General features: G+C 39.2%; 2 protein-coding genes across 15 annotated transcripts in view; one reads left to right on the top strand and one right to left on the bottom strand.

Moving 5' to 3' along the window:
- Positions 1-118: 118 nt before the first annotated feature.
- Positions 119-24,547, top strand: LOC122886881 (sodium/potassium/calcium exchanger 1-like). Of its 6 annotated transcripts, XM_044219675.1 has the most exons (13): positions 119-685; positions 1,090-1,493; positions 2,095-3,249; positions 7,146-7,301; positions 8,914-9,022; positions 13,396-13,449; positions 13,845-13,895; positions 14,786-14,854; positions 16,409-16,557; positions 18,582-18,836; positions 19,732-19,821; positions 20,433-20,599; positions 22,066-24,547. In XM_044219675.1, exons 3-13 carry the CDS (start codon positions 2,266-2,268, stop codon positions 22,313-22,315), a joined length of 2,334 nt encoding a protein of 777 aa, XP_044075610.1. In that variant the 5' UTR covers positions 119-685; positions 1,090-1,493; positions 2,095-2,265; the 3' UTR covers positions 22,316-24,547. The 6 variants fall into 6 exon arrangements, with proteins under 6 accessions (XP_044075610.1, XP_044075629.1, XP_044075710.1 ...); XM_044219694.1 differs by lacking the exon at positions 1,090-1,493; XM_044219775.1 differs by lacking the exons at positions 119-685; positions 13,845-13,895 and adding an exon at positions 696-934.
- LOC122886523 (C-myc promoter-binding protein-like) overlaps positions 16,410-25,478 on the bottom strand; it is an 87,445-nt gene continuing 78,376 nt past the window's right edge. For 6 of the 9 annotated variants that reach the window (XM_044218876.1, XM_044219238.1, XM_044219038.1 and 3 more), the window contains 2 exons: positions 16,774-16,875; positions 16,410-16,501 (listed from right to left, as the gene is read on the bottom strand). In XM_044218876.1, the coding sequence (XP_044074811.1) occupies positions 16,495-16,501; positions 16,774-16,875 (109 nt within the window). In that variant the 3' untranslated portion in view covers positions 16,410-16,494. Of the gene's footprint in view, positions 16,502-16,773; positions 16,876-16,996; positions 17,389-25,478 lie in introns of all 9 variants that reach the window. The other 3 variants (XR_006380411.1, XR_006380410.1, XR_006380407.1) reach the window with 3 other exon arrangements.

The following is a 25,478-nucleotide window of genomic DNA, read 5'->3' as shown; positions in this document are numbered from 1 at the left end:
GCCACTAAAACCTGTTTCAATGTTCATGTGTGAAAAATGTGTGAAACTTTCCTTTTTAAATTTAGTGATTTAAGTTGGATTCAGATGTAATCAGTTTTGCATTGTGAATACACTAATTTGTTTGTTTTCATGGTTTGTTTTTTCTGGTGTGCTTCATTCTGCTTTTTAAAAAATGTTAAAATTTATAAAAAAAAAAAGTAATTAATGTAGTGTCCTGACAGATTTCAACATTGGATCTTTGCGTTATCATATACTTGTGCAAGTAAAAGTGAAAATTAAGGCAACTGTATAGTTATTTTTCGACAAAACTCTTGTGCAGAGAGTTCAGGGGGGAAAGCCCAAGATAATGGAAATGTGAGTGAACAAATATTTAATTTGTTTTAATTTAATTTCTAAATTGGGGTTTGAGGTTAGCTCCAGTTAATGGGTTCAGTTTTCTTTTTTCAGGACAATTCTAGTTTGTTTTTTTTTTATTTGCAGTACTAGTAAATTTCAAGTTCACGTAACAGTCCAGTGAATTTATTATCAGTGTAATGTCATCAGATGCTGTGATCTTGTCCTAGAGGACCCCTGCCACTCTTTAAGTCACCCACAGGTGTTATTCTGGTCTTATCCTTATTCTGGTTGATGTCTAATCAGGCAAAGTGAAAACGCCTGTGTGGGTGAGCAGGGACTCCGACTGCAGGTAAAATGTTTATTTATTTTAAATACTTTCTTGTTGAAGTTTGAGGCACCTAGCATAAAATGGTTTCTTTTTTTAATTGCTTTTTTTTTGTTGGTCACGTTAACTTGATTTATCAGTACTATCATTATTTATTAATTGATCCATGTTTACTCGAATTACAGTCCAAACTCTGTTCACTAACCCTTAAGTGAAAAAACTGTCACATTAAATTATAAATAGACATGAAAATTCCACCTGCAACTTGTTAAAGTAAGTGTATGAACTAAATATGACAAAACATTAACATTTTTCAAAGTTAAAATACTGTAAATATCTATATTCTCACGTGTGAAGCAAATGTTTTCATGCTAAACCAAAAGGCACTTCTTTTCCACGTGTATTTTCATGTTTTGCTCTCTGTTTAGGGAAATAAAATCAATTCGGCACACTCCTGAAATGAGGTTTCACCTGACCACACCCAAAGTAACGACCAAACTCCCCCTGTCAGCCTCTGCACATCTGATTATTCTACATCCAACAGGCGCAGCGCTCAGAGCCGCCTCCGAGGTTTCACCTCAAACTGGCAGCTGCGACCAGCATTCAACAGTTTGAATGTTGGTGTATTGATACAGCGTTATGTGTGAAAGGGAAGGTGAGAGGTGTTTGGCTCCTAATCCTCTTAGCAGCATTATGCTGAGCTTCGTTCAAGCCGTGACATGCGGTGCGCCCTTGTAGCTCCCCAAAACCCGGAGTCAGCATCTCTGCGTCCGTTACGCACAGCTGGAGGGACGGTCCGCAGCGGCGAGGGGTCGAGCGGCCGGCGGCACAGGTAACACCCGCACCACCACCACTTAATACACACACCTGTTTTCTACATTTAATTGTCTCTTTGTTATTAATTATGGTTTGTAAAAGAATATAGATTAACGGTTTGCGTCGACCTTGTATTATAATCCGCACCGGCTTCAGTGTTACTCGACAATTAAACCTCAGCACGCCCTTTTTAGTCATAGATTTGATGGGTTTTATTAACACGGAGGTCTTAATGCACTGCGGGTAGGGTTAATTAATGTTTCATTAATGATCGTTTACAGCACGCGCGCATTTCATCACGTTGTCTCCGTGTGGGCGCTCACGCTGTGACTAATCGGAGGCAATTTCGTAATTGATTGCTTTATTTTAATGCAAGTCCGCTTTTTTTCTTACCGATTTAACATGTTTAACGTGTCTTTCATGGACTCCTGTTTTGTGAGAAGCCAAAGCCTGTGTGATTAGGTAGCCATAGTAACAGGTGGCTGTCTGCATCACCCCCAACACACACACTCTTCAGTAGATCTGCCTCTGCAACTATGCAAGCAGAGAGCACATTAAAAATACACACATGTTCATGATGTGATTTTTCAGCTGTGTGTGTGTTTTTCTGTTTTCAGTCCTTCCACAGGTTGAAGCTGCCTGCTGTAAAAGATGAAACACACTGTGTGTACGTGTGTGTGTCTCTTCCCTGTCAGCGGTGTCTTCTCGCCACATAACGGTGCTGGAACTATCAAGGAATAGCAATGCATCTGACATAACTTCCTGTTTGGAGTCGAGACCACAGGGCAATGAACGTGCACTCGCCTCCGAGGAGGAGACTCAGGCGCAGTCGCGTCCTCTTCCTCATCTCAGGTGTGCTGCTGTGTTTCGTCTACACGCTGACTCTGAAGGCCAGGCTTTCTCAGCCGCGAGCCTCCGCCCAGACGGATGACGCTCTCGGAGCAGAGGGGGGTGGTGATGATGTCGTGGAGGTCAACATTCGGGAGGTGATGGCATCCAATGAGACGGAGGAGGAAGAGGAGGTTGTCTCACCTGAAAGCACCAAACCTCCTCTGGTGATAATCGTCAACAGTACGGATATCGAACAGTGCATCTACGTAGATCCTCACCCTCCCAAACCACCACCATCTCCACCGCCACCAACCACAACAGCTACCCCTAGTCCCCCACTCCAACCCCCTCACAGGAAGGGTGATTACCCAGAAGACCTCTTCTCAGTGGAGCAGCGACGGCAAGGCTGGGTGGTCCTGCATGTCATAGGCATGATCTACATGTTTGTCGCCCTGGCCATTGTCTGCGATGAGTTCTTTGTTCCTGGGCTGGAGGTCATCACCAACAAGCTGGAGATCTCCGACGACGTGGCCGGGGCCACCTTCATGGCGGCTGGAGGCTCTGCCCCCGAGCTCTTCACCTCCCTGATCGGTGTCTTCATCTCCCACAGCAACGTGGGCATCGGCACCATCGTGGGCTCAGCTGTCTTCAACATCCTGTTTGTGATCGGCATGTGCGCCATCTTCTCCCGGGAGATGCTGCACCTGACCTGGTGGCCGCTCTTCAGAGACGTAACCTTCTACATCCTGGACCTCATCATGCTCATCGTCTTCTTCCTGGACAACATGATCCTGTGGTGGGAGAGCATGCTCCTGGTGACGGGCTACATCAGCTACGTCAGCTTCATGAAGTTCAACTGTCAGATCGAGCATGCGGTCAAGAGCCAGCTCAATAAGCACATGAGTATCGTCAAGGTGTGGACCGCAGAGGAGCCAGAGAAGGTCAGTTAGGTTTGAAGGTGTCACATATCTGGGAAAAAAGTATCTTAAAGATAAGTGTCAAATAAGGATGCAATGCACAACATCATCATTCGTGTTCACACTGAGGTTGTAGGAAACAACCTTCTGTCAGTGTTGCTGTCAGTCTGTGTCCATCAAAGTTGATTTTAGTTGAATACAGATGTGAACTGCAGCCTCAGGGTCATATCAGCTCCATGATTCAACAATCAGCTTCAACTTTGGAAACTCCAAATATCTGATTAAAGCCACAATTTGGCTCCTTCACTGATTTGCAACATCAAATCAAATCCATGCTACACTGAAATGTTTCCAGTGATAATAGTGTTGATTTCACAGAGGCAGTTTTGTCCGATCAGAGAGTTGTGTGTCTGTTTGCTAGAGCTGAAATGACTCTGTGGTGTCATGTTGTTGAAATTAGAGACAAAGCGATTAGTCAATTAATCGATTAGTCAATCGACAGAAAATTTATCGGCAACAGTTTTGATAATACGTTAATCGTATCAGTCATTTTTAAAATAGAAATACCAAACATTGACTGGTTCCAGGTTTTTAAATGGGAATGTTTGCTGGTTTTCTTAGTCACCTATGACAGTAAACTGAATGTCTTTTGGGGGGGGGGTCGGGTCGGGGGCCCTGTTTTTGTTTTTTTTCCCTCCAATTTTCAACATTTTATAGACAAACAATGAATCTATTAATCGAGAAAATAATCGACAGATTAATTAGTGATGAAAATAATCGTTTGCTGCTGCCCTGCTTTACATCAATATCACAAACTATTTTTGGACATGAATTATCTGATATTAATATATACCACAATATTCACTGTAAAATTAGATAATCGAATTGTTTTTCATTTGATGTCCAGTGCAAGTTGTTCTGCAGTACACCAAGAAAAATAACGCCTTTTACATATTTAAAGCAAAAGTTAAATAACTAATTATCTTAGTTTATAAGTGCAATTTGGACAACAGAATTTTTTAGAATGATAATATAATCATCAAAATACAATTCCAGTGGAAGTCGATAAAGAATATCTTTGCATTATAGAACGGCCCTAGTTTAAAGGGTATGGCTGGTTATTTTCTATATTTTTCTTTTCGTCATCAAATCCCATAAAAAGACCAAAACCAGCAATGAATTGATCCAACTAACAAGTGTTGTGAGTCAGTGAGCCGCACTGTTGCACTGTGTTCCTTCAACACCTTGAACACATACACACTGTAGTTTATTCTGACTCAGTCCCACACACACCGTCCTGCTGCCCCAAACACTCACTACAGCACCAATTGTGGATTCATCCGCCGCTGAAAATAGTCCCCAATAAATGCACTATTTCCTCCAACCTCCATGTTGTTGTTTTTGGTCTTTTCGTGGGATTTGTTGACAATAGGAAAGAGACAGAATAACACCAGCCTTATCCTCTAAAATTACCTGAACTGTTGAATTAACTCTTAAAAGGTGTTGGTTTTAAACTGTTTTGTTGTTGTGCAGCTACCCGCATTAAAAAAAAAAAAAAAAAAAAAGATTAAATAATAAAAACACCAACATCAGATATAATGGATGATGGATCCAGACATAACAGAGGTCTCTGCAGAGCAGTTGTTACCAGACCGACTTCCATCTAAACACAGGATGTTTTCTATCCTTTCATCTCCTCACAGTTGGGACGGCTGCCTGCTCAGATACAGTGAAAGAGGGACAGTGATTTGTGCAGGTGACAGCCTGTATTTGTGTAAAACCCTTTGATGATGCTGAACAGAAAGGACTCCAGGTGTCACAGACAGCGTGTCACAGTGATGAAGTGATGTGAATGTTACTGTTTCTGCCCTGAAACACCAGTATGTAGCGCTGTCATTTCATTTAGATTTTGGGGGGGGGGGCTCAACAAAGGAATAATGTATTATTAAAAGGCTTATTTTTTGCAGAACACCTGCAGACTTCACAGATTTCTGCAGCTGACAGAGAGCAGTAAATGTCTGAGCCTGTAATTAACATGCAGAACCGTGTTTCAGTATTTCAAGTATCACCAGCACAGTCTCCAATTAGCCTGAAGCACGTCTGCAGTCAGTATGTGCCCCTTCAGTCATAACAATGAGCATAATGAGGCATGCTGCCACATTAATGGGTCTAGAATTACTGAAATTCAAAATATCATCTTTCAGGAAATCCAATATTTATTCATATTAATCTATTTATATCAATTTCCCAACACTTTGAGTGTTTTTAGTCTTATTCTCGTCAGTGTGTTCAGAGAAAATAATCTGTGGATACCTGTTGAATAATACACAAAGGGCATTTAAGGCGCGTGTTGCAGAGACAATGGGCTCATGCAGGAATCACTCTGGTGAACAGATTCGTTCTTAAGTGGCTCGTACGAGTGATTTTGAGAGAACTTGTCGCATCAGCCAGTTTTCTCTTAGGTAAGAACGACATTCACGAGTGGTCCAGACCTGTCGCACGAGTCATGTACAGGCAGTCTGCCTCTCTCCACAGGTGGGGGGAAAGACTTGTTTGACTTAAGAACTAAAAAACTTAATGTAAAATTAATATCCTGTTCATCACATCAGTGTAATGTGCATATATCACTCCAGCAGCTCCCTTAGGGTCCTCACGCAAGCCGATATCCAGAGGGAACTTATATCCTCCGTAATAACACCTGACGTATTCCTAACATCACCTGCAATGTAATGTTATCTCCATGACGATCACATCAATTAGACTGCCTCCCATTTTAGTCATGGACTGCTTTGTTTTAGCAAATCATGTTTTAGCATCTCACTGCATGTCAAACCATTGCTTCTTTATTTGTCAGTACCATGATGACAGCTGTAGTAATATTTTCTCCTTTTAGGTCCCGTTAATACGACTTTTTACAGTTTCAATTTGCCTACAAACAGAGCGGAGCAGGTTGCCTTACGTAGCATATTGTGCGAGGATTATTCTAATGATCAAATCTCACGGACACCAACTCATGAACAGATGATGTTCGTCAGGTTTGTGCAGTTAAGAGAGTTTGGTGAATCTGACTTGGAAAACTCTGAAAAACCAACAAACTTCACAGGAAAAAAAGTGGTGAGAGAGGTGAAGGATAAGAATGCGAAAATGTTCTTGCATGAGTCCCAGTGTTTGTGCCAGTGAGCGTCCACACACCTCCTGAGTGTTTTACTATTTAACAAGTGATTTGAACCAAGCAGCAAATCAACAACAGACCAAGTTTAAAGGCAAGTGACTGAGTGAGACCCAGATCTTCTTACAGCCATGGCCGGATTAACCTACTGGCAGAAAAATGAGCTGCTGGTTCTTGGCTCCTGATTAACTCCCCCGTTTCCCAGCCCTCTTTATGAACTGCGTGCAGTCTTTCTATGCCAGAATATTACACAGGCCCAGGTTTGCTTTGTGGTAATTTGATCAAACGCAACTTATTTTAACAATATGCATCATGTAAGCACAGTATCAGCAGAAATAATGGTGTCAGGATGAGATAATAAAGCAGGATCCACTTTAAAGCTTAAGCTTCATGATGTGCTCTTTTGCTGATGGCGAGAAACATACTATAGTGTTAACTAGATAGGATTACTGTACTGTATAGTCGTTTTGTCGGGTCTACCCAGGAACACTGTTGCACACTTGGGGGGGGGGGACAAGTCCACCGTCACCCCCCAGCAACTACGTCCTTGACAGTCTGCAAAGTTGATCTTTATTTAGACTGAGCTTCTGATCAGATAAATCAAACATCTGAACAATCTGAACCACGACCTCTGCAATCCACAAAAGTCTGAAACTGAATGTGTGAATATGCTCTTGTATGTGTGTGTGTGTGTGTGTGTGTGTGCGCGTGCGTGCATGTAAACTGAATTAAGTTGTCACCGACTTTACAGGAGAGTGAAGCTCCACCAGCACCTCCTCCCTCTGCTGCTCCCTCTGCTGCACCAAAAGATGAAGATAAATCCAAGCGAGAGCCTGAACCGCCTCCGAGCAGCCCTCAATGCAACAAACCGCCATCAGAGCCACAAGAGGACAAAGCGAGACTCAGGGTACGAAGTTGGAGTCAGATTGACTTTGTATCTTTGTCAGTGTTAAATCTTCTCCTTTACTGCAGCTTCAGAAAAACAATCTGTTTAAAGGGACAGTTCACCGCAAAATCAAAAATACATATTTTCCCTCTTACCTGTAGTGCATCTAGATTTTTTTGGTCTGAGTTGCCGGGTTTTGGAGATATCGGCCGTAGAGATGTCTGCCTTTTTTGAATATAATGGGATTATATGGCACTCGGCTTGTGATGCTCAAATCGCCAAATAAAATCACTGCTACATGCTACGCTAGTTAGCTTTCTGTTCTCACACAGCATAAATGCAGTTTACAATGTTAATGGTGGCAGATTTACCATCGCAATTTTTTAAACAATGGGTCCTTGATTTCAGACAGACGTAGACAAAAGCAGCTTTGCATTTCTAGCCAGCGACCATCAATTTTGCATGGTTGAAATGACAACTGACGCTAGAAGATTTTATCAGCTGTAGCTAGCTAGCTAACGTTAAGCTACCGTTATCTCCATGAGCTGAACAGTCTCCTGCTGACTTTTCAATGTTTCCAGCTTAACTCAAATAAAAATGAAAACCCTATAAAAGCGGCCTTAAATATGCACTTAATGGCTACATATATGCTAGCATGCTAAAAATCAGCGGCTAAAGCTAACAGGTCCCTAACAGTCAGCATCCTCACCAGTTGATGAACCATGTAGAAGACATAGAAACAAAGACAGAATTGTTCTTGTATCGTAGTGTAGAGCTAGGTAGTCGCACAACCCTGTTTGGCTGTTTAGCGTACATACTTGTTTGTATTTTAAAACCGCATGTTTCACCTCTTAACATTACAAGAGAAAAGGCTTTTAGGATGAGGGGCAATGCGGTGTGTTTGGCAAACGTACCGTTAGATGGGGTGTAAACTTCCAGAGCCGATAACTTCAGCTTAAACTCTGATAGCATCCAGGATACAACACTGGCTTCCTCACAGTGGGGAAATACTATATGTGTCTAGTAACCAAACAAACTAATGTAGTTAGTTAATAATATGCTAACTCTTAGCCTCGGAAGTAACGCCAAGTTACTACTATAGGTAGTATGCTAGTTAGCTGGACATGCTAAGAATTGCAAGCTACGTTAGTGCAGGCAAACATCCATTCTTTACACTTGTGCTATTGTATTTTTGGTTTTTGGAAACAAATAGACCCAACCTCGGCTCTTTAAATGCAGAGTATCTCTCTTACTACAGCCCCATGCACACCGCTTCAACATGTGGAGATAATCCAAAGTGTCTAAGCTAGGATTTGACAGTCACTGTTTGGTGAAGAGGTTTAGGTTTCATTTTCTACTTTTTTTGTCATGAAGCTGGTCATTTTCCATCTTAGCAGGCATTATAATTAAGATTGCAGATTGCAAATTTTTTAAATGCTATGTCAAAGGATTTTTCCAAGTAGGTTTTAGCATGTAATTGTAAAATATTTAGTATTAGCTGGAAATTAGCTATTAATCACACTTAATATTGGTGTCGCTGTTGGCCTTCAAAGTTTTGCACTTGTTCAACTTTATGTTGCCAGAAAGTTGTTGCTGCAGTTTGATTTCTGATTACGTGTCTGCTGGCCTGTAGGTGCGTCCCATTCTGCAGCGAGGCGGCAGCTCGGCCTCCCTCCACAACACCTCGCTGAGGAGCACCATCTTCCAGCTGATGATCCACACACTGGACCCTCTGGGAGAAGGTAACAACCAGAACCAACAATGGTTCACATCTGCATCTGGTGGTAGAGGTGTTTTATAAAACCCCTGTGAAATTTTAAAATGAGGAGACAGACCACTAAATGTACCCCTTTTTTTAACATTTTATCCTTTTTAAAGGTTTTTCAATCCAGTTGTCAGTCACGTGTAAAAAGGTAAAACTGTCCCCCAATGGGTTACTGGAGTGATTTTGAAGGAGGCAGCTGTGGTGTGGGAGAAAAAAAGTTTTCATAGCTTTTCATAAATCTGCATCGGTGGCTTTGAGGTACAAAATACAACATTTCAGGAAACAAATAAAGAAAATATGACCTTTTAACAAAACACAACACTTTTTCCAAAAGGTAGTGTTTTCTGAGAAGCTGTGGCAAAGTGTATTTTCTGAAATGTTGTGTTTTGCATCTCAGGGCCGCTTTATAAAACAACCAAAAACTGTGTCTGAATGTCTTACTGTTACACTGTTCATTAAATATACTATTTAATGATACTTTAAAATCTCCTTAAAATGACAACATGCCCCTAAAGTTAAGCATAAGGAGGCAAAAAACTCCAACTTCTAAACCCTTTTTTCATATTTGTCTGCAAATAAATGTTAACAACATTTAGAGACTTTGGATATTATTTGATCACAACAAATGGGTAAATTACTTTTTAAAATTTTAATCAGACTTAACTTGATACTCTGCTGTTATTTCTGTACCACATCATCATTATATCCCAGCGAACACTGTGCTGTTGGATGGAGTAGGGCTGCAACTAATGATTATTTTCATTATCAATTATTCTGCTAAATATCATTTAATCTAATTACTATTATATGACAAAAAAGCAGCAAATCCTCACATCTGAGAAGCTGGAGTTAGTGAATTTTAGGCATTTTTGCTTGGAAAAATGACTCAAATCGATTAATTGTCCATCAATCAACTAATCGACTAAATGTTCCAGTGACTCAGCTATGTCCGTCCTGTAAGTCAGGGTTGCGTGATGAACCACAGCGACCTTCAGCCTGTCCTCGAACTCACAGTGCCATTGTTCCTCGCTCCCACAGCACTCGGCCACCGCTGAGCCTTAATCAGCTTTTCAATACAGGCTAATAAAAGCTGGATAAGAGCCAGCGTGCTAGCAGACCAAGCTCTTTATCTCTATGGAGCTACTGTAGCAGAGGGACTGGAGCTGAGACCGGCTCCGTGCAGCTGGATTGCATATTATTACGCTGAACTGTCAGCATCTTAAAAGTGGACCTGAGGAGATTTAGCTTCCTGATAATGACACCAGTTTTCTGTTAAGTTACATAAATTCAGATGTGGAGCAACAGACAGTGGTGGACGAAGTATTCAGATCCTTTACTTGGGTAAAAGTACTAACACCACACTGTAAAAATACTCTGTTACAAGTAAAAGTCCTGCTTTGAAAGTGTTAAGTTACAGTATGGAAGTATAATCAGGAAAATGTACTTTGTATTAAAAGTAAAAGTACTCAATGCAGTAAAATGTCCCCTGTGACTGTTATACTATTATATATTATTAGATTATGATTACTGATGCATTAATGTAAAAGCAGGATGTTGCTGCTGTAGCTGGTTGAGGTGGAGCTCATTTTGAACAGTTTTGTATCGGACTGCAACTAATGAATATTTTCTTGGTTTGTAAAAATTCAGAAAAATAGTGAGAAATGCCGTCACAACGACCCAGAGCCCCAAGTGACGCCTTCACGATGTTGTTGTCTGACCAACAGTCCAAACCTCAACATTATTAACAAAACATTAAAATAATTAAAAGAAAAGCAGCAAATCTCCACATTTGTGAAGCTGGAACCATAAAATGTTTTTGCATGAAAAATGACTTAAATGATTATCAAATTAGTTGGCTATAATTGGCTTTCTGTCAATCCACTAATCGATTTAAGAAGTACTTTATTACTCTCTCATCGGGGAAATTCAATTTCGATTAATCGACTTATCGTTTCAGCTGTACTTGTAGAAACTGTTGGGTAGTTTAATTTATAACAAAACATCATATTTTATAATCTCTTCATATGTTTTGTGTGCAAAAATCTTATTTTGTAAAGTAACTAGTAACTAAAGCTGTCAGATGAATGTTGTGCAGTAAAAAGTACAATATTTCCCTCTGAGATTAGAAGTAGAAAGTGACATGAAAACAAAAGACTCAAGTAAAGTACAAGTACAGTACTTGGTTACACTGTCTATAGATTAAGAAGTAGTCAGTGTGCTGCAGTGGCTTTATGAACTGTGACCCAGTGTTTAGACTGACAGGAGAGGAAAGCCCAGATATCATGAGCGCGAGGAATTTGTCAGTTTGTGGTTCAGTTTTCATTCTCTATATCAGCACATCCCCACTCTGAATTAAGTGTTAGTTAACCCAGTACTACTTCTATTAATTTAAGTTTTATTTTGGTATCACTTTCTAATAAAGCTCCCTTTATGAGGGATTGTAACTAATGCATTTATTAATGGTTAATAGATCATTTAATAATGTTTTATAAGCCATGAAAAGAACAACTTTTGGGTTGCCAGGAAGTGGCTGGTGTTAATCCTTCTTCAGCATGACTCTTGATTTGTATTTGTAGCTTTTTAGTTCACCATGAGGACCAGAATTAATTTACTAACAACTTGGACTTGGATTAATGTAAGAACCCTTTATTTAAAAAGTTAACATCTATAATTACAAATGCCTTTCTAACTTTTGTAGTTGGCTTATTACAATTAATGATTCAGAGCCGATGGGATTTTCCACAACCTGACAAACTAAAAGTTAGTTATTAATGGCTAAAACTGCTCTATAAAGCATTAGTAAATGATTTATTAACCATTAATAATTACAACTTGACCTTTCTTATGTTATTATTACATTACAATACAACTTATAAATCCTATAAAAGAGTGACTCATTAGAAAGTGGTCAAAGCACATTGTTTAAACTATGACGGCAGTGTGACATCTGAGCTTTGCAACTGCACTGAACTGCAGGAACCATTTGTACACTTCTTTAAGCTCCTTCTTTATTTTTGGCATGAAAGGAAAGATACTTAAACATTGGTAAAGAACAGTTGTTAGTGATGCATTTCTAGGTTTAAGTATTAATTTTTTATTCCTGTAGATAACTAGTCAAACAAAGTCACGTCATGCCCAGATATTTTTGACAGCGGAAAATGTTTGTCATTCGCTGTAAATCAGATTTTAATGTTGGTCCGTTACAATAAAACAGGGATTCTTTGAGATTTCTTTCTTGGAGCCACTTTTCATCTGTAGTTTTAAAAAAACTGTTTTGACAGTGCCAAACTCGGTCCAAGTGCGTTCTCCAGTGTTGTTGAAAGGCGTTGTAGGAAATCTCTAACTGAAAGTTGAAAGTAGACGAGACGGAATGAAGGAAATAGATAGCGATTTAATATCCATTTAATTGCATAAAAGAAGTAACATAAAAGGACAACTCTGAGTTAAGTTGTGCAAGGTTCCTATTCTGAGAGACTATTTGCTAAACATTTCTTCATAGCATGCTTAAAATGTCTCTCTGCTTCAATGAGTTTCAGAGATACTGGAAGTTTATTATGTATAAAAGGTATTTTTGCCCATTGAACTCTTGAATCTAAAAAGAATAAAATCTGTTGGGCTGCCTCTTGTTCCATAGTTGTGATTGTCTCTGAAGCGATTTAAAGTAGTTGGACAGATATTTGGGGACCACCAATATGAACAAGTTTGTGGGTAAGTCCCAACTTGATTTGTATGACTATTTTTTTTCAACTAGAAGCCACTTAAGTTGTTGAAAATATGCTGAATCAAGATGAGTACCGGAGGTAACTTTAACACAACCCTGATTTACTTGTTTTGGGCAGTCTGAAGTATTAAACTATAAAACTATAAACTGTTAAACCAGCAACTAATGCTCCGGCAAACGTCTTTAGTGTTGATCTATCCAACAACCCTGATTTTCTTGCCAAGAATTTAGTCTTTTGGCAGATGTTAGTGAGGGCTTTCATAGCCATGGCCTCCCCTGATAGATGTTTATCTAATGCACATCCTAAATAGTTCACTGTATCCTTAGCTATCCGTCTCTTCTACCTTTACTTTCATCTCTGGGGGTCTTTCCTAGTTTAATTCTAGATCCAAAAAGGATGCGAAGTGAGTATCAGTGATGCAAATACAACAATTTATCACAAAATACTGACGGACCATTTGGAAGACACTGAAAACAGTACAGACAGATGATTTCTATCAGTTTGAGTGGACACACGCTGATTTTTGCCCTCAAAAAGTAAGAGTGAAAAACACTGATGCAGTAACATAGAAAATAAATAAATCAGATGGCCCAGAAGTTAAAATCCTTGCTGTGGGTTTCCATCCTAGAGGCAGCCCTTAGAGGGGCCCTGAAAACCCCCGGCCCGAGGAAAGCCAGAAGAGGTAAGAGCGGCAACAAGATGTTGCCTCGCTGTTGTTTTCTGTCATGTGTCTTGTTGTGATTGTAGTTCACGTTCATTTGATGCTAAACTGCGTTGCATTCACATGCGACCCTGTCAGCAACTCAGACAAAAGACAGCAGAGAACTAACTTTCCCAGCGGTTAGTCTGGTGATTGTTTTGCACTGTTTTGAGATGGTTAAAAATAATCTGGAAACTTGAGAAGCAAAATTCTTTGATTTTTCCAGCTCCATCGTTTGAAGCGTGCAAGAATATATTTCAAAAAGGAAATTCTCATTTAATATATTTGTATGTAGCTGCATCTAACTGAAGTGTCACATAACTGGAGGAGACCGATAATGTTTAGTATTTAGTCTGATGTGTGTCTCTGCCAATCAGAGACATCCTTTAATGGTGATGTCACAGGGGAGGGGTCAGCACAGAGGAAAGGTAAGACGTAAGACATTTTGGTGTTGTGTCTGTTGTTGTGTTCAACTTCTGACCCAGAAGTGTTTCTGAACTGATTTTGGATGGTTGTTCTGTTTTATATTAGATGGTTGTTTGTCTATACTGGATGTTTGCATGTTCGTGTGTTTGCACCCAGTTGTGTCTGTGTTGTTGAGGATCACTGACCTTTTTCACACAGCAGCTGTTTGGAAACGTAATGATCACAGGATTCTCATGGAGTCTCAGTTTGTGCATCTTCGCCTGTTTGGTTCTGGTTTCCATGAGGATGTGGCTGTTAACAAGACTTCCAAATGAGTCTCGAAGAAGGATTCATAAGTGTATCCTCTTCAATATGAACGTGTTTTGTTTGTTGTATTTATTTGCACAATCTTCCAGTACTAAGACTTTGGAAAAGTCTTAGTACTAAAGCAAAAAAACATGTTACGCTTTTGACACAAACCTGTTTGAAGGTAATAGTTTGTTTGTAAAGAGCATGATACTTTTATTCGGTTGCTAATTTGAGAGTCTAGACATAGAAATATAAAAGTCAAGGATATGAGGAGATATATACGCTGGCACATAGAGGTCCCGCACTGTCCCGCTGCTGTGTACCAAGATTTATTCTGCAATTGGTCACAAGAATCTGGAGGGATGTAGGTTTACATTTTAGCAGAGGTGTGGGTAATCAACTCACTCCTGTGTTTGATTCGAGTCCTTGGAGTGGTTAGATTGTTGTTCTAAGCCTGTCTTCTACAAAATGGCCAATGTGTGAGTATAAGGTCAAAGGTCAAAGGCATGCTGACTTGGTTGCACAAAATTGCTTGTGAAGAAGTGTATCCCGATTAATATAAAACGGACTCATGTTGTTTGAGCGATGATTCTCTTCATTGCAGCAAAGAACAAAGTAAACCCTCTGAACGTCCCGGTCGTGGGCAAAAAGTCACATCACCACCACTCTGAAGGTGAGTTGTATGATGAAGGTGAAATCTGACATTTTGATAAAAGCCCACAGTCAGATAAGAACAATGATATAAATTTCATGAGATAGGCCCGAGAAGTGTATTAGCCTAGCTTAGCACAAAGACTGGACGCAGGTGGAAACTGCTAGCCTAGCCCTGTCAAAAGATCAGTGGCCTCAAAGCAGCTGTAATTCTCATTACATAGCAGAAAGTTTTCAGATGGAATAAAACCAAAAAACTTGCTATTCTTAATTACTCATGGGACAAAATATTTTAAAGTTTTGTTGTGGTGGCAGAGGAAAAGATCTACGCTGTTCCCTGAATAAAAATAGTTTGGTACGGCGGCCATTTTCTTTGCAGCAGGAGGTCAAATTCCAAATCAGGAGAGAACGTCTAACTCCGGGTTTAACCCCTAAAAAAAACAGCATTTAGAGTTGTTTTCTGCATTACTGACAACATTTTATACTATTGGTCAAATTCTCTATAAAATTGTACATTAACAGCTCAAAAAATGTTTTAGTGTTAGATTAATTATAGAGTAATCAAAGTTGTACTTGAGCTGCTTAACCTGAAGGCTAATATTAGCATATTAACATGTATAGTTTCCATGTTAACATGCTAATATTTAGCATTATAATGTTCCAAATAAAAGTTGGTTCCAAACATGTAACTGCCTCAAACCACAATGTCTACTTTAAATTTCCTTTTGTTTATTAAACAAGATAAAGTACATTTTTAGGAGTTGTTGTTGTGAAAGCTTAATTTTTAGACTAAGCTGGCAGTTTCCCCCTGCCTCCTCTTTGTGTTAAGCTAAGATAAACACGTGTGTACCAAACACACAGGAATTAAATGTATATTGATTTTCTCATCTTAGAAAAAGGCAAACAAGCACATTTCTAATTGTGTTTAAAGAAAGTTCAGATGCAGACACACACAGACATGATCTGTATATATTTTTCGATTTATATTGTAAGATGTTTTATTTAGTTTCTGTGCTGGAGGTGCAGCACTCATAAATGGTTGGTTTTGTGTATCGATCATCAGAGACGGTTTGGGGGTTGAAGGAGGTTCTCCACAATCAGCGGAGCCTCTCAGTCAGTGTTTGCGCATCACAGTGTGCAGTAATGAGGTACTTCAGAGTCTGAGGTGCAGAGCAAAGTGGGGCTGCAGGGAGCCTGGAGAGGCCTCAACAAGCCCGAATCAATCAGCCCGAGGATTTACATGCAGATGGGACCGTGTGTGTGTGAATCCCTTTTCCTCCTTTAGTAGAGCATGTTTATCTCCAATCACTTCCACTGGCACTTCATATGGTCCCACACAACGTGACCCTTTTTTCAGTTTAACATTTAAAAATATTTGTTTTGTCTGAAAGTGTGAAATAAACAGCACTATCTGTTTAAAAAAAAAATGATTTAAGCTTATAAAAGGTGTGTGTGTGTGAGCAGTTTTAGTCATTAACAGGATCACCTACACTGACTTGTTTTAAAGTTTAGACAGGTCTTGATGACATGATAAAATGTGACATTTATCTGCGGTGTATTCTTCCTCTTTCTCCAGATGTTGATCACAAGCCAAACGCTGAGCAGCCCAGTGCTGCTGCTGCCGCCGGTGCACCAGGGGGCGCTGCAGCCGAGCCGTCCACCTCACAGCCTCAAAAAACAGAAGAGACGAGTGAGAAGGAGACCGCCCATCCAGATGAGTCAAAGGTACGCAGGATGAAAATAGGAAGCTGTCAACCTAGAAATTACTCACAAAGATCTGTTTAAATTGAGATTTTGGATATTATTTTTATCCACTTGTTTTGAAGTAGCGCTTTGATCTCTATTCTGGCAAAATGACCCTTAACTTACATGTTATTACTAACTACTACTTTCAATGTATTGTGTTGCAAAACATAAACAACCATGTCAAAGTAACATTACCTGAAAATAAAGACCCAACAGCATCTGTATCCTCCTGACGTGCTCCATGTTGAGACTTTGAAGCACTTGAATGCAGTCGCTTCTTTAATTACAACTTGACAGCTGGGAAATAAGAGGTATTGATGAGCATGTGAAGGCAGTTTAATGATGCACTAGACTTGAATGAATTAGCTGTAAATTCATGATTCTGCTGAAAACTATTATTATCGTTTTTAACATTTACCCCAAAAAAACAGCTCTTGTCAATTTGGATTATAGAAAACACGATCCATCGTCCATCACAAACGGCCTCCAAAGCCGACCCCGACTCACTGACTCTCGAGTTATAAGCTTTTGCATGAGTCGCTGCCTCGACGAAGGCTGAAATTGAGTGACGGAGACGTTCAGCCTTCGTATCAGGCTGTCAGAACGGGGTAGACTAAAGTGCACTTAGTGAGAGAGTATTTTAACAGATTTAATGTGTGTGTTTGCATTATTTTAAAGATGTTACTTCAAGTATTTATGAACATATTAAATAAGCACATGATCTACGTTTACCTCACGTTCCTCCGTGTCTCGCCACAGCTTGCGTACTATCCTGTCAGTGATGGTGTGTTTTTTGATGATTAGGAGTCACTAAAGGCAGAAATGAAATGGGGCATTAAATGATGATTGCTTGGCTTGAAGATCTGACACCAGGCTCAAATACTGCAGCCCTGATATTAAGAATTAGATAACGGATACGTGACGTGAAACCAAAGACCTTTTTCACAACAGACATTTTGACCTGTCAAACAAAAATCCCTCCAGCCATCGTTAACGTAATTAGTTCGTCCTGTGCTTTTCACGTGCTGTGAAACACGTCTGAGTCAAGAGTGCTCTGATATTAGCACGTTAGCTATTATTCAGGTTATTTGCAAATATTGCGCTACTACATATTTATTACATTTTGTTATATTGTGTCTATATTACAAACTATATTATAAAATATAGTATTGTGTAATATATATGATATGCCATATTGCTGTACTAATATATTATGTTATACTGTTACTACATTTCACCACGTATTATTTTATATCTAAAACTAAATTATACTATATTATGTTTATGTTATACTGTTTTATTACATTATATATTATATATAAATACTGAAAAACACTAAGTATCATTACTTAATCATAAAATAGCTACATTATCCTGGTGTTTACTGTTATAATAGATGGTATCATATTACTCTGATATGACTGCTACTAATCGCACCACTGTGTCAATTCACTTGAGACCGTACCGCACTATTACTATACAACACTGGTCATTGGTATTGTACTGTATAGTTTCTATTTTTATTTCTATTCTTCGAATTATTTATTTTTTCTAATTATATTATTTAATAATATACTTATTTCTGTCCTTGTGCTGCTGCAACGCCTGCATTTCCCCTCTGGGGATCAATAAAGGCTTTTCTTATTTTATCTTAAAATGTACAAGACAGATTTTTGACAGCAGAAAAGAAAAACAGGTGATGCTCATCGAACAAACACATGAGTTAAATATGAAGAAGCCTGTCCTGCTGTGTTCAGTGTCAGTGTACATCCTTTTGTCTTGTGTCTAAAAAGTTCAACTGTCATGTTTCATTTGCACAACAGAGACAGAGAAACATGCATGTCATGTCTTTTGAAAATATTATTTCAAATAAAATTCAGCTTTGCTCCTTTTGTAACTAGTTTCCCCAGGATTGTTACCGGTTGATGATAATGAAATCAAGCATGACAGAAAAAGTTTGAACCACTTTGTAAGAACAAACACACACTGGCTCTCTCCTGCAGGCGGCAGCGGGGGGATCGGGGGGATCAGAGGGCGGCACTGAGGACGAGAGCAGTGACTCCAGTGAGAGTGAAGAGGATGATGAGGAGGATGATGATGATGATGTAAACAAGGAGAAAGAAGAAAAGGAAGAAGAGGAGGAGAATGAACCGTTGTCTTTAGAGTGGCCTGAAACCAGACGCAAACAGGCCACATATCTTTTCCTGTTGCCCATTGTGTTCCCGTTGTGGCTCACGCTGCCTGACGTCCGCAACCTGGTGAGTACGAGCCGTCCTCGTGAACACCGAGGTCCTTTTTTCTTGAGTATTTCCATTTTATGCAACTTTATACTTCTACTCCACTACATCTCAGAGGCACATATTGTACTTTTTACTCCACTACATTTGTCTGACAGCTTTAGTTACTTTGCAAATTACAGTTGTCCACCCCCTTCCTGTCCAGTGAAAACCATGTATCACCAAATTTGGTGATTTTGAATTTGAATGTTTCAGATAAACTGAAGGATGAAGTCTTCCTTTTATGGGTTGAGAAAATTCTCCTGCTTCTTAGGCTAAGTAAACTATTCCAAACCCCTCTTGGATTAGCTGGAAAATGCATTGTCACAAAGCTGAAAACGTAGCTGCTTTTCTGAGCTGCTCATGAACAAGTTTAAGTGATACAGTAGATGTAAGTGCTTCTAGATAACTCAATTTAATTACTTCTGATAAACCTCCACTTACTTATATTTTACATTTTGCTGAAATAAAAATGTGGATTATCAAACAGATCTTCAGCATCTGAAAAAACATACACAACACACGCACACTCATTTATTGGCAGACGTGTTTTGGCATCTGCCGAAGGGTGTTGAATACAGCGGGTGCTGAAATATGTCAAAAAATTAATATTTGAAATTAAGTGATTTTGGCTTTTGGTATTTCAAGAGTGCAACCTCTGTATTTTTTCGTGTTACTGAAGTTGTGTGTGGACGAGCTGTTGCACCAAAAGAACTTTTAAGAAAGTGAAAGGTATAAACAGATGTATTATCACACACATACAGTTTAACGTGTTTTACTAGAGTTAAAAAAACATTTGTTCATCTGGATCCAAATCTGTTACATAATGTTCTGTGGCAGTTTCTCTGAACACCAGAACTACTTCTGTATTTTCCAGGCGTCCAGGAAGTATTTTGTCATGACCTTTATCGGCTCCATCCTGTGGATCGGAGTTTTCTCCTACCTGATGGTGTGGTGGGCTCATCAGGTTGGTTGACAATTCACACAAGTCATGTTTATGGGAATTTACAGCCACTGTGACACTAGTGTTTTGTACAGAGCATGGAAAATATTTCAGTTGTATGACAAAGCTTATATCTAATAATTTAAAGGATTACTCTGACTTGTAGGCAATTTGGCTCAGCTAGCCTGGTTTTATGGAGGACTTTCTGGAGTCTCCGCTGGTTGTCTGGCGGATTCCTTGTAACGACAAGACTGTCTATGGCCAACTTCTGAAATCTGATTCACCCAGATTGATGTATATTAATCAAATTTATGAATATTCAAAATAAACAAATTCCTGGAATTTTTTTTGTAAAAATAAAACAAATTAAGACCTATACTGTATATAAACTAAGAGTTAACATGCTATGCTGGAGGGGGGCACAGATATGATTTTGGTCTGAGTTGGGTAGGTGGTAAATGGGCGAGATGACCAACCAGGCCAAAAACAACCCCCAAGAAGTTTGCATAAAAAATCCTGAATGATACACTGACAATATGGCCAGGTGTTACTGATTTCTGATTTCATGTATGTACGAGTTGAATACATTCAGCAGTGACTCTCACACACCTGTTTTCATCGTTTCTTGTTTACAGGTGGGCGAGACTATGGGCATCTCAGAGGAAATCATGGGCCTGACCATCCTGGCGGCCGGTACGTCCATCCCTGACCTGATCACCAGCGTGATCGTGGCCCGGAAAGGTCTGGGGGACATGGCCGTGTCCAGCTCAGTGGGCAGCAACATCTTTGATATCACTATTGGGTGAGTAACTGCAATACCCTTTCTGTACTAGCTGTAAACTAAAGAGAATTTTAGGATTTGGGATATAGAATATTTCTCAGTTGAAGGAAGCATCACTTGAACCACCTTATTTACCTGTAAATCAAAATCAAGATTTTGATCGTAAGATCAGTTGGGAGATTCAGAAACACTGAGGTCTATCTTGCTTTTCATTAGCTGCAGAGAGTTCTGTGACATCCATCATTTAATGTTAACAAGACAGGTTATAAGAGGCAAAGGCCAGCAGAGACATTTTGGTTTAACCAGCAGATACAGTTGAGTGTCATCTGGATAAAAAATGGAAAGAAATATATTTTTGCATTTCTATAACCATGCAGGAGCATTTACAAGCTAAAAGGTATAGGACCTAAAATCGAACCCTGAGGAACACCAAAAGTAACAGTAGCAGATGAATAGACACAAGCAGCCAATAGTAAGTAATTCAGACAGAAGAGGTTTTGATCTGAATTTAACTGTATGATGGGAAGTGACTCGGAAGATTGAATCCATAAGGTTGAAGATGGTTGAAGTTCTGCTTAGCGGTCATAATTTTCTCAAAATATAAAGGTTCACAGCAGGCAGAGAATATTTCTTTTGGAATTTTATTGAGCTGTTTTGTCTAAATACATTGGTATTTTACTTTAGTAAAAGTATCAGTACAACAATGTAAAATGTCCTCATTCAAAATCCTACTTAAGTAAAAGTACATAAGTGTCAGTGCAGAGTAAATGTCCCGTTTGAGATATATATATATATATATATATATATATATATATATATATATATATATATATATATATATATATATTATTAGATTGCTAATCCTGACTCATCAGTGCGTACTATAAGCAGCATTTTACTGTTGCAGCTGGTCGAGGTAGAGCTAGTTTTAAGTACTAAATATTCAGTTAGCTAGTTTAGTCTGGGCCCCTCCAAAGGGTCACAAGATAAATCCGAGGGGTCATGAGATGATTAAATGATTAGGACAAAAGGAAAAAACGTTCTCTGCTCATTTTGTTGCATTTTTCTCTAAAATATTCGATAACTTTACCTCTTTTGGCCTCAAACTGTTATTTAAATAAAACCATCTGAGAAGTTTAGAGGGGAACTCACTCTTTTGTAGAACTGCTAACAGCTCTTTAGACATCTCAAACATGACAAGGGGCCCCAGCTAGACTCTGCTTTTTTGTGAAGGGCCACAAGCCAAAAAGATTTTGAACCACTGGTTTAATCTTTAACAGTGTATTGTATTTTATAAGATTATCGCATGTTTTTAATGTAAAATTGTAATCTGAAAATTAACTAACTGTCAAATAAATGTAGTGAAAAGTATAAAATACATTTATTCAAGTATAAAGTACAATATTCATTATTCACTCAGATGTACTGATCAGATAAAGTATGAACTGTAAATTTGACAGAAACCCGTCTGTCCCCTCTGGTTTTAGTCTGCCGGTCCCGTGGCTCATTTATACTCTGTTACACAACGGCGAGCCGGTAACTGTCAGCTCCAACGGCCTGTTCTGCGCCATTGTGCTGCTCTTCCTCATGCTCCTCTTCGTCATCATCTCCATCGCCGCCTGTCGCTGGAAGATGAGCCGAATTTTGGGCCTCACCATGTTCGTACTGTACTTCGTGTTCCTCGTCCTCAGCGTTATGCTGGAGGATCGCATCCTCATCTGCCCCGTTTCCATATGATCTGACGGGCAGAGAGCGAACAGCACCACTGCACATGACTTAGTACATCCAGATAGGATCAATACTGTACGTAGGATATGTTAGATAGAAGAACCAAGCCGAATGTCGAAAGGCTGACCTGACGCACAGTAGACACATGGTAGAAACACATAACTAAACGAGTGACGTTAAAGGAAAAATCCACCCTTAACATAGTTTTACATAATTAGTCTGTGATCTTCAACATTTTCCAGCAGCTACTTTGTGATAACTGTTGTAATTTAATTTTCTGTGTCCAAAATCATTCCCCATTTACTACATACGGCCCTGTATTTACCCACCGCCATTTTATTTGAGTGTCTGAATTTGAGTTTGACATTTATTCATATATAGTGCCCTGAAAAATTCCCACAATGGAACAAATAGTGTTCATGTATGCTATTTTCTGCTTACAATCCCACAATGCAATGTGCCACACAGCAAAATGTCAGAAATCTCAATTTACTGCCCACAATAAACAGAGTGTCGTCAATACAGGGAGTAGTGAGCGATGAAGTGATTTTTGTACACAATCCTGGTGTGCAGTTATCCTCAACTTGCATCTTCCACTTCAGTAATTGGTTTCCTACATTTCCCAGAATGCATTTATGCAATCCCTTGAGTCGAAGCCTGAATTGCATTCTGTGCACATGGGTAAATTAGTCTTCATGAGAAAGAAAAGTGTTCAGACATTGGTTTAATCAGGTTTTCAGAGTTGGGCTCATATCTCTGTCACCACAGGAGTCATTGTGCTCTGACAATTAAAAAAACAAAACAAAAAAAGAAAGTAACACACACCATCATTGTGTGACGCGCATCAAAATTTAATTTGTTTTCTTTGTAAGCCCACAAACCATCAACTATCGGGTTTTACCACTGTGGGGTGTCAACGTACGTTTTAGACCTGGGAGTCTTGCCTGTTACGTCACGGTCAGCGAGGGGCGAGAGAATTCGCCTGAACCAAACTTTCAAATCCAAGCAGACACACGCAAGCTGATTTTTGAGCAGAAAAAGCGGTTTTTCAGACACAGTGTTTTTTGTTGGTAAAATCATCTGTACTGACATAAAATTCCAACAGGAATCTATGCGATTATGTGCAGGGCTCAATAACAACAATTGCCTGGGGCAAGTAAATCTAAATACAGAAGTAAAAAAGAATTAAACACCGTTTTTTTTTTTTTTTTTTTTCCTGGAGCAGAAGATGGAAGTAGCTAAGGAGTGAGCCATCTCGCTTCCTTCTCATCTCTGAGAGCTGCACATGCGCAGTACCGGTCAAGCACAAGCGAGTATTTCAATTATCCTGGAAACAGGAGTATAGGGGCAAGTAAAAAAAAAAAAAAAAAGTGGACTTTCTCGTTAAACGTACTATAATTTAACTTTTACCTGCACCTGTGGGTGTAGAAATCGGTCCTTATACCTTTTTTTTTGTCTACGATTAATTTCTCCTTGTATGATTATTGAACTTGTGGTGTTAAATCGCAGGTCTAGAAAGAAACCCTTGTTTTTTTTATTTTTGGGGGACTGACACCGAATCACAAACTGTTGTTTTTAGATCGCTGATACATTTTCTGCTCTAAGACTCCACTGTAGCTGCTGGAAATATCTGAATGAGACGTCACATGATCTTTGACTGCCCTATTATCTACAATGAAAATAAAAATGCTCACAATAAAAGTATCAGAGATGCAACACCACTGACTCTTTTGGTTAACAGTGTTTTGGGGGTGGAGTTTTCCTTTTAATATTGTGAGCATACTGCTTATGGAACATCCCTGAGGTGACTTTAATAGGTGAATTAAATTATGTCCATTACAGCAGTGAAGGTTCAGATTCACTGTGCAGCAATTCAAAACTACTGGATGCAACTTCAGTCTTGTATGTTCAGCATTTTCTGAACTGTATTCCTAAAACTCTGTTCTGTATTCAACCAAACTAGTGTTTGTTCATGTTCAGTGTATAAAATGTTTTTGTGCGAACACACATTCAATTTTGTCAACAATAACTGTTGTGGAGAGAAACGTGTGTCAGGTAAATGTGCATCAGACTGTCTTAGCTGTGAGAAAAAGCGGACAGGTGTCACGTTGTCAGATGTTACTGTCTTGTTAAATGCTCTTGTTGGATTGAAGTGGATGCAAACGTGTATTGTTGATAGGAAAACTATCAATATTTCAAATTAAAATTCCATGCTGCAATAAATTATTTTTTTAACAGTGAGCTGGAGCTGTGTGTGTGCAGTATTATTGTGAAGTGACTTTAGTGACCCTGTGAGGCTCATTTACATCAGAAAACAAAAAGCTGGATGGTTGAAAAGTGGAGACAAACTAGCTGTTAAACAGGCCATGTTCCTTTTTAATCAAAAAGGCTTATTAGTCCTTCAAATGGCGTCATTATCGTGTCTTTGACCGACCTGACGTGGTATTCAACAACAGAAGTAGGAAGTTTCTTAAAGTTACGAGTTGTGATGTATGTTTCTCCTTGTCTACATCTTGATTCCTAAACAAAATGCAAAAACAAAATTAATTGTTTTTTTTTGTTTTTTGTTTTTTTTTGAAAAGCGAGCAAGACAACACCCATTCCTGTTGTCAAACACCTACAGTAGCATCTAAAAGCAGCACACCCTCTTGCATGGTGGCCATCAGCTCAACTTTGTTAGCATTGTCATCAGTCTAATGGTTTTAGTCACACCAGGAACAAAACCAAAAGTCTCCAATCAGGATTGGCTTGTGGAGGAAAAGTAAATTTGTGGGGCTTTCGCATTCAGTTAAAGCAAGCGAGCTACAATGACAAGGCAGCTAGTGTAGCTCTATAGCGCTAGCAAATTTTCAGCAAGCATTTTCCCAGTTAGCTCGCCCGATAGCCCCACAGGTAGCCACTACATCACCAAGCTTCCAGCACCACCTATTGTGCGAGGGATGTTGCTGTGCCACTTTCAGGTATTTTGTCAGCCTCAGCTGTGTTTCAAACTAAATGCTAACTTTAGCATTTAAGATTTTATCATTTTAGCATGCTAATGTTTGGAAGCTCACAGGAAGAATGGTAACATGCTAGCATTTGGTATGTTGCATACAGTTTAACTACTTTGCTAACATACTAATGTTATCATGTTAAAGACTGACAATAACATTAACGCCCTGTGGAGTTTTCA

Source organism: Siniperca chuatsi, linkage group LG1, assembly GCF_020085105.1.
Source record: "Siniperca chuatsi isolate FFG_IHB_CAS linkage group LG1, ASM2008510v1, whole genome shotgun sequence".
Taxonomy (NCBI): domain Eukaryota; kingdom Metazoa; phylum Chordata; class Actinopteri; order Centrarchiformes; family Sinipercidae; genus Siniperca; species Siniperca chuatsi.
Note: the sequence above shows the minus strand (reverse complement) of the source record. Positions and strands in the feature narration are given on the sequence as shown.

Coding starts and splice junctions, on each gene's coding strand:
- LOC122886881 (XM_044219694.1), top strand. CDS start 2,266: ATGAACGTGCACTCGCCTCCGAGGAGGAGACTCAGGCGCAGTCGCGTC. Junction 3,250..7,145: donor CCGCAGAGGAGCCAGAGAAG/GTCAGTTAGGTT, acceptor CCGACTTTACAG/GAGAGTGAAGCTCCACCAGC. Junction 16,558..18,581: donor CCCATCCAGATGAGTCAAAG/GTACGCAGGATG, acceptor TCTCTCCTGCAG/GCGGCAGCGGGGGGATCGGG.